The 9,005-nt window shown below is 42.0% G+C and overlaps 1 protein-coding gene across 1 annotated transcript; it reads left to right on the top strand.

Moving 5' to 3' along the window:
* The first annotated feature begins 313 nt into the window (after window positions 1-313).
* LOC124688788 (LRR receptor kinase BAK1-like) lies at window positions 314-8,281 on the top strand. The gene is made up of 11 exons (XM_047222424.1): window positions 314-401; window positions 3,638-3,770; window positions 3,847-3,918; window positions 4,414-4,557; window positions 5,318-5,389; window positions 5,480-5,551; window positions 5,673-5,785; window positions 6,263-6,397; window positions 6,478-6,819; window positions 6,932-7,326; window positions 7,594-8,281. Exons 1-11 carry the CDS (start codon window positions 314-316, stop codon window positions 7,906-7,908), a joined length of 1,881 nt encoding a protein of 626 aa, XP_047078380.1. The 3' UTR covers window positions 7,909-8,281.
* The last annotated feature ends 724 nt before the right edge of the window (window positions 8,282-9,005 follow it).

Here is a 9,005-nt window from a genome sequence, read left to right as displayed (position 1 = left end):
ATTACCATTAACAAACCCCCACCACCTCCGTCGAATCGAATCCATCCAAAAAGAAAACCACTCTACTCTACTCACACCACCGCGTGTCCCATTCCGTAAGCAACCTCCGCCCGCGAGAGAAAGCCGGAAAAAAGTCGCCGAAAAGGAGCAGAGGGGATCGGTTCGGATCGAAGGAAGCGGACGCCCAAAGCTGCGGCCCGAATCTTCGCCGCTCCTGCCCGCCTTTCCGGTGGCGAGGTCCGCGGCGGCGGAGTGGCGATCCGGTCCGGGTCTGGCCCGGCGGGAATGCGCGCCGGGATCTAGGGCGGCGGCAATGGGGGCACCGCCGTCGACGATGTGGGCGCTGCTGCTGCTGCTGCTGCTGCTCGGCCCGGCCGCGCGCGTGCTCGCCAACATGGAAGGTGGGTGGCCCTGTAGTTGGGCTCGATCTGCGGCTGGGGTTTGCGGGATGCTGCTTGCTTCCTCTTTGAACGGAGTTTTGCGAGGTGCTACCTATTTTTGGTTTTTGGATGCCCATTTCTGGGTCCAGTTGGAGACGCTCGCGAACTCCCCTCAACATATTTGAAATCCACCTGCTACTTTGACCGTCTCCCGTGCGAATTCCAGCGGACACGGAATCGTGCTGTCTCCGCTGCGAATTCGGGGGCATAATGTTTTTTTTACCGGAAATACAAGACCCCTTCGCTTTGGATTTGCCGTCAATTCGAATTACCTTGTCCAGTCTTCGTCAAAATCCTGGAATGCGTAGTGCTGGAATTCCTGATTTGCGTTTTCATGCGAATGCTTCGGGCTGCTTGCATGTACGCATACATACAGCATTAATTTGCTCTCGATATATTGCCCAGTGGCACGCCTGCGTGCCCATCTCCTGCCGAAAAGTTAGTCTAGTCTAGTGGTGGTCATGGTCGTGGTTGTTAGGTTTGATTAGGACGTGTCTACGATGTACTTCTGCTGTTTTAATTCCAACTCATGGTTTTGCTTGCTTGACCGCATGCTTCTAGCTGGTGGCTAGGCGATCTGACTGCACGTGTGAAACGAATTGAGAGTCCGCCTGTGGTTTGCTTCATCCTCATTGGTTTAGTCTGTAATGACTACGACATCCCACAATGTGATTTTGTTGTTGTCTTAAAAGCGCTTTTAGGTTCCGAGTTCAAAATGACGTTGCTGATCTGGGTTTCACTTGGTTATTTGTGTGTACCTCAAGCTTGTCGCTGGGTATAATTCTCTGCTGTTTACATATAAATTTGGTTACCAACTGTATCGATGAATGCTTAGTCACGATATGTTGTTTTATTATACAAGCTAGAGACCAATTCTTGGTCTTTCAAGTGTGAATCGGAAGGCTCAACCATCTCAAGTCTGATTGACTTACTTTTAGATAGTTTCATAGTTTCTTTCCCATTTTGCCAATAACTTTGTACATTTTTGGAAAATATATAAATATTGCAGTGGGATTTTCCCACTGTTTCAACCTCAAAAAATCTGAAGTCTGATGTTGATTGCTTGTTGGACCTTGTATTACAAACCTTAACAGTATATACAGCGACCAAGTTGGTGCTCTAGCTTTCGTTAGTTATGCTTACCTCCCAATAGACAGGAAACATGTACTCCTATTATTCTTTTATGATTGCCAGTTAAGTTCCCTGTGCGTTGCTATGGACTCCTGATAACTGTTGGTTTCGAAAAAGAAGAAAACATTTTGTTCAGGTGGTTGAGTGTTGTACTATAGGTTGTTTACTTCGTTGGGAAAATGAAGGAACAACATATCAGAATGTGCAAAGCTGCCATATCTTCATGCACTAAAAACAAGGGAAATGTTTCTTTGTTGATAGTTGCACAATGTGTTCTCTGGTTTGTTGAGACAATGCATGGCATGTGCAGCCTCACGAGTCGTCTTGTTTTTTTTTTAATGATAGAGCCAACGATTACAAGTGGTAAAGTCCGTTGGGTGCCTGACTTGTGGATTAGTGGCGAGTAATCGTTTACTAGTCGTTGACTGCCAATGATTAAGACTTAAGAGTCAAAACAGGTCAGCCGTTGATGTACTAACCCATAGACTAGTCAGGTAGTTGCAAATAGCCATGACTCGCAGAGGTTTCATTGGAAGCCAAGTATAAAGTCATGGATATTATCGAAACTAGTCGTGACTAGTTTAGTGGCTCTCAACATTGAACCATCTTCTACAATTACTACTATATACACTAGTAGGTGCACCGAAATAGCTTGGAGGTATTAGCCCTCCATGAAAAAGTTCCATGGATGCAGGGACGGAGACAAGGGGGGACGAGCAGGGGCTTGGTAGAAATCAATGTATCATCTGCTAGTGTACACCATCTGAAGATATCTGAGTATCTTGCATTACTAGTAAAACTTAGAAAACGGTAGTATTGTAGGCATGGACCAACTCTAATTGAAATCAGTGCTACAGTACTACACACTAGAAACCGGAGCATGCACAAGTACGCTAACTATGAATACAAAAAAAAAACAGAGCATAGTCTGCTACCTTGCAGAAAACCTAGCATGGGCCTTAGTTGCACGACTGGGGCTAATTGTAGTCTAGTTGAATGCTCAAGTTGTGGCCCAGGTTACGATTTGTTGATAAATCTTCTACTGATTGTAAAACTAGGGGTAGATTAAGTTGGGCTATTTAGCACTACCATCACTCCCTCCATTTTATATAATAGATTAATAGTAACGAAAGAAAAATTCTATTAAATAAAGGGGAGTTGGTGATGGTCGTGGTAGGTCGCCCACCTTGTTCTCTCACACAAAAGGAACCACACCGACTCTGGGCATCATTATCCCATATTTTTCTGGTGGAGTTTATGTATTCACTTTTCAACAAATAAATAAACTCTTGAGCAACTCTCAGTAAACTGAACTAACATTCCATTCTTTTTACCGCATTCAGAAAAAAAAATTCCACCTTCTGATATTTGTTCCTTCATTCTTAAGTCTTAACTAACCAGAAAACTCTTGTGCAACTCTCAGCAAACCAAACAAACTTTCCCTTCTTTTGGAAAGCAAATATTGGATCAAACTTAATAGCATTGTAATAATGTGAGGTTAAAAAGGTTAATTATTAGTCTAAATGAGAGCACATTACATAAGCATGAATGTATCGGTGAAGTTTGTAGCAATACATGGGTCATTTATACTACAGTAGTAAAGATAAAGATGGATGTTCTAGTTTAAGTGTATACATGATCAGTACCACATTTGTTATATCCTAGGGTCGTGTCTCCCCTGTACGCTTCATTTGCTCTTTGGCCTGAAATATTATATCATTTTTTCCACACAATATAATATCATATAATGCCAATGGTCAATGTAATGAAAACGTACGACATATCAGCCAATCATTTAAGATGGTAGATGCTGTCAGATGCAACATGAGCGCGAAGGGAATACGAGCTGGCCTTTTTGTTTTGTCTGTCTCGTAAATAGTGATGTCTCCCAATCAAAGATCATATTCAATCTAAAAGGAGGAATATTAGCTGCTAACTGTACTAATGCATAATGAACTGAAATCCGGTTAATTTTCTTGGGATGATTTCCTCGTTGTTTAGGATCTACTTATTACTAGGTTAAATGTTATCTAGCAATCATTCATTTCTCCTTATATTGTTTACAGGTGATGCATTGCATAACCTGAGAACTAACCTAAATGATCCCAATAATGTGCTGCAAAGTTGGGATCCAACTCTGGTTAATCCATGCACTTGGTTTCATGTTACCTGCAACAACGACAACAGCGTTATCAGAGTGTAGGTGCACCTTTTTCTGTACTATGCAGATACATCTCTATAATATTTCGTACTGAACTTTATGTGCATTTTTCAGTGATCTTGGAAATGCTGCATTGTCTGGTACTTTGGTGCCACAACTGGGCCAGCTCAAAAACTTGCAGTACTTGTAAGTTACCTTCCTTTTGCCAAGCTTAACATCCATGCACGTGCCATATTTGCTGGTAGCTGCAAACCGTAGACGCTTTTGTCAGTGCTCTGATCTTCAACCTAGGCAAAAATATATCACATGCAAATGCATTAACGCAGTATTCTATTTTGAGATGTTAATTTACTTTACTACCTAGCGAATTGTTGTTGGAATGTAAGTAGGGTTAGATCATGACAATGTCTAGTTACTGTATATGTTGCTCAGACCAAGTCACACCAGTTTGCTATCAAGAGAAAAGCAATGCCATGCCACATAGTACTTGACAATGGAAAAAAGACCAATGTTAATCATGGCAACAGTAACTTAGATTAGTGCATGCAAAGGGTATTACTGATAAGACTATCTACCTTCAATCTATGTATTGTATCAAACCAGTAATAGCTACCTTTAGGATCTTTGGTCCATCATTATCTTTTATGCAATTTAAGTCACATTTTTCATTTTGCGCTGCAGGGAGCTCTACAGTAACAACATCAGTGGTACAATACCTAGTGAACTTGGAAACCTCACAAACTTGGTCAGTTTGGATTTGTACTTAAACAACTTCACTGGTCCAATACCCGATTCGTTGGGGAATCTATTGAAGCTACGATTCCTGTATGATCCCTTCATTATCAGCTACACTACATTACTACTCAGTATAGTTACTAGAATATTACAATAGGGATATTTTGTGTATCATGCTAGATGTGTCTCACATACATAGTCAGTTCCTTCATATTTTGACTAGCTTGTGACAAGGTGATCATTCTTAGTACTTTGTGAAATCACTTGTTTAAGTATATGCTAGTTGTTCAATATTGTAGACCTGGTAACTTGATTTTGAAAAATGAATCCGTGCAGATTTCTTATGGATTGTAAATGAGCTGCTTAGTCCCACTCGGCCAAAATGAGATGCATTTCGATTTGCCTGGATAGAACTGCCATAACTTGCATGCTAGTGTAGCCATGTAGTCACATTAGTTTTATTCGACCATTTTGACTTGATATCAACAGGATGAAGTAACACCTCATATATTTTTGAAGCAACTCCTTATGCGTTGTCATTATTTAAAATATAAACATATTCACCAAGAAAAAGATGTATGTGTATTCTGAATAGGAAAAAACTATTTTGTCTGATTTATGTATTCCCTGGTTTGGTCTTTGTTGTGAAACTGGTTATTGCAATTTGCTGTTTTTCAGGCAATGTGTGTTTTGTTGCTTGGCATTCCTTTTCTGTTACATAAGGCATATATATCATGTTGGATTATCAAAGTAAAAATTATGTTCAAGGCTCAGGTGTTTGTTTTTATTTCTACCGCACTCCGCGGGTGGTACTAAATTTGTGCATTTTTTGTTTGTTTTATGAGGATAGGCGTCTTAACAACAACAGCCTTTCGGGTACAATTCCTAAATCATTAACTGCTATTACTGCTCTCCAAGTTCTGTAAGTATTTTCCTTCCGAGTTTTCCACGTCATTTTCCTTGGCATAATTAAGAAACCTCTAATTAACAAAATATTTCTGTTAATTTGTAGGGATCTGTCCAACAACAAATTGTCAGGAGAAGTTCCATCAACTGGTTCATTTTCATTATTCACCCCTATCAGGTAAAATCTAGTATGATAATTGCGGATTCAGTTTTCTCAGCTTGACAGTTGATACTGCTTCAGTCCACATCTGTTTATTTTTGCAGTTCTGCCAACAATTCACACTTGTTTATTATTGCAGTTTTGGCAACAACCCTGCCTTATGTGGTCCTGGAACTACAAAACCTTGCCCAGGCGCTCCTCCGTTCTCCCCACCTCCTCCATATAACCCTCCAACTCCTGTGCAATCACCAGGTGATTCTTGCAGAATTTCAGATTGAATATTAAATTCATGTATACCTTCTGATCTGATAGGACCTATACTACAACGTTATTTCATTGCTGTAACATCATCAACTGGGATGGGTGTACTCCAGCTAGATGCTGGAGACTGCTATAGATACTGACTGCAGTTTTGCAGTTTTTTGACATCACTGTTTCCTACCCTGTTTGTTTTTAACTAATGGGACAACATCTCTTGAGCACACCTCAACCCACATCAGCCAAAAAAAGCTCAAGTAGTGGCTACAGCATTGTCTCTGCGACGTCCTAGTGTTGCTTCCACTCCGAATTGCATCTTTTCCTGGCATGTTAGCTATATGAGGTCCACGGGCTTGTTTCTCTGATTCATTGTCATCTGATTCTGGAGCTTTGCTTAGCAACACACTATAATTTACTGTTGCTCATACTTAAAAAGGTATGGAACTGATTGTTTTGTTCTCATTTGTTCAGGAAGCAGTTCCTCTAGTACTGGAGCAATTGCTGGTGGAGTGGCTGCTGGTGCAGCCTTGCTATTTGCCATTCCTGCAATTGGTTTTGCATACTGGCGCCGCAGGAAACCGGAAGAGCATTTCTTTGATGTACCTGGTAAGTATTCAGCAGTAGCCAGCATGAGGAAAATTACTTGCAAGGTAACTTGCTTAGCCTGAATTTCTTATTTCGTACAGCTGAGGAGGATCCAGAAGTCCATCTTGGCCAGCTCAAAAGATTTTCACTACGAGAACTGCAAGTTGCTACGGATACCTTCAGCAACAAGAACATTCTTGGAAGAGGTGGATTTGGCAAAGTGTACAAAGGAAGACTAACAGATGGTACACTAGTAGCTGTCAAGAGGCTGAAGGAGGAGAGAACACCTGGTGGGGAGCTACAGTTTCAAACAGAAGTTGAGATGATCAGTATGGCTGTACATAGGAACCTTTTGCGTCTTCGTGGATTCTGTATGACACCAACAGAAAGGTTGCTTGTGTATCCATACATGGCTAATGGAAGTGTTGCATCGCGTCTAAGAGGTACTTGCCTTCTTTTCCACTTTTCTGTTGCATGTTTCAGATTCTTGCAAGTCTTAACTACAATGTGGAACAGAATTTATAAATAAATCATTGACTGTTTTTTCATTTGCAGAACGGGGACCAGCTGAACCGCCACTGGAGTGGCAAACGAGAAGAACAATTGCATTGGGTTCTGCGAGAGGCCTCTCCTATTTGCATGATCACTGTGATCCAAAGATCATCCATCGTGATGTGAAAGCTGCAAACATTTTATTAGATGAAGACTTTGAAGCTGTAGTGGGGGATTTTGGTTTGGCCAAATTAATGGATTACAAGGATACCCATGTGACTACTGCTGTTCGTGGAACGATTGGGCATATCGCACCAGAATATCTTTCCACAGGAAAATCATCTGAGAAAACTGATGTATTCGGTTATGGAATTATGCTTTTGGAGCTTATTACAGGACAGCGTGCCTTTGATCTTGCTCGCCTTGCCAATGACGACGATGTCATGCTACTTGACTGGGTAATTAACTAGTGGCATTTCCTTGGTTCAAATTGCATTCCAGATTTCATATTGTTTTACATACCAACTTTGTGCAAACAAAAATATGAAGCAAACAGAGCTCTGGTAGCGCTAAGAAAGAATTATATTCCTTTTGAATTGTAACAGTCATTAACAGAACCAAGCATGTGTAGATCAGAATTCCTGTTTGCTTATATTGGAGATGCCATGTTCTTGTCTTTCTCCGATTTTACTGGTGAGTTAACACGGAGCTTGTTATTTGTGCAGGTCAAAGGATTACTCAAGGAGAGAAGGCTGGAGATGTTGGTGGATCCAGACCTACTGACTAACTACATTGATGTTGAGGTGGAATCGCTAATCCAGGTCGCACTCCTTTGCACACAGGGTTCCCCCTCAGAGCGTCCTAAGATGTCGGAGGTGGTGAGGATGCTTGAAGGCGATGGTCTGGCCGAGAGATGGGAGGAGTGGCAAAAGGTAGAAGTAGTACGGCAGGAGGTAGAGATGGGCCCTCATCGAAACTCGGAGTGGATCGTTGACTCGACCGACAACCTCCACGCAGTCGAGCTATCAGGGCCAAGGTGATGATGGCTGCTGTTAGTTAGTTAATCGTATTTTGAAGCGTAAGCGTTAAGAGTACTTGCAACAACCGTCCTAGTAGAATTCCCCATTTGTTCATATCTATCAATGGGAAAAGATGTAGGGTCAACCACAGTATATTTTGGTGTACAATGCTTGGTTGCCTCCCTGATGCCCGTGAAAGTTGGAAGCAGTGTTCAACTGAGCAATTGCTGCACCAGTGGACCTGTATGTTCAACTTGACAAGGTACTGGGGGCTAGGTGCTGATTGGTTGGGTCTGTGTTAATCATCTAACTAGTTTGTGCCACTAAATGTAAGGATGGCAATTATTATGTGTATCTCTTCTCCTTTGGAAGTTCCATATGGTATTAGCACTCTTGTCTGTGTGCCTTGTGGATGGTTGTGACTGCTGGCTATCTCTAGTGATCTGATTTGTTGTGATGTTGATCTTTACCCCATGTCAAGGCTATGTTTCTTATTAGTAAAAAAGGATGTTTGTTCGCAGTCCTGTATTCTGGTAGACCCTTTTGTTCTGTGATTCATGTGACAGCTCCCCTCCGTGCAAGGTGAGCTCAACGTCCATGGTGCTCATTTCAGCACCGTGGAAGAGAGCCAAATATCTCAAAGATATAGTTTTCGCAGCCTGTAATGTACTGTTGGTTTTCAGTTTTGCTTTTGGGTTTTGGTGGCTATTTTTCTTTGGGTTATGCTTGTAAATGACTTTATTCTGTTCATTCATGTTAAATGGTTGAGGCTGGTTTGACGTAGAACCCTCAAAAAAGCTCTGATCAAAGCAGATCTCTGCTTGAACACCTAAGGGCATGTACAACGCGTCGCCCTAGCTTGCTGCCCTGCAGAACACGTAGGTTCGGATGTTGTGCTGGCATGCTCTGCGACGATAGGGGCTGCTTGCAGAGAAGGCCGCTGCCTCAGATTGGGAAGAAGAAAAAGCAAGGGAGGGAGAAGAAAAGTAGGAGAGAAGGAGGGAGATGGAGTTCAAGAGAAGGCCGCTGCCTCAGATTGGGAAGAAGAAAAAGCAAGGGAGAGAGAAGAAAAGTAGGAGAGAAGGAGGGAGATGGAGTTCAACGAGTGGCTAAGCCGG

The sequence above is a fragment of the Lolium rigidum genome, chromosome 1 (assembly GCF_022539505.1).
Source record: "Lolium rigidum isolate FL_2022 chromosome 1, APGP_CSIRO_Lrig_0.1, whole genome shotgun sequence".
NCBI lineage: Eukaryota > Viridiplantae > Streptophyta > Magnoliopsida > Poales > Poaceae > Lolium > Lolium rigidum.
The sequence above is the reverse complement of the archived record's forward strand: the minus strand, read 5'-3'. Positions and strand labels throughout refer to the sequence as shown.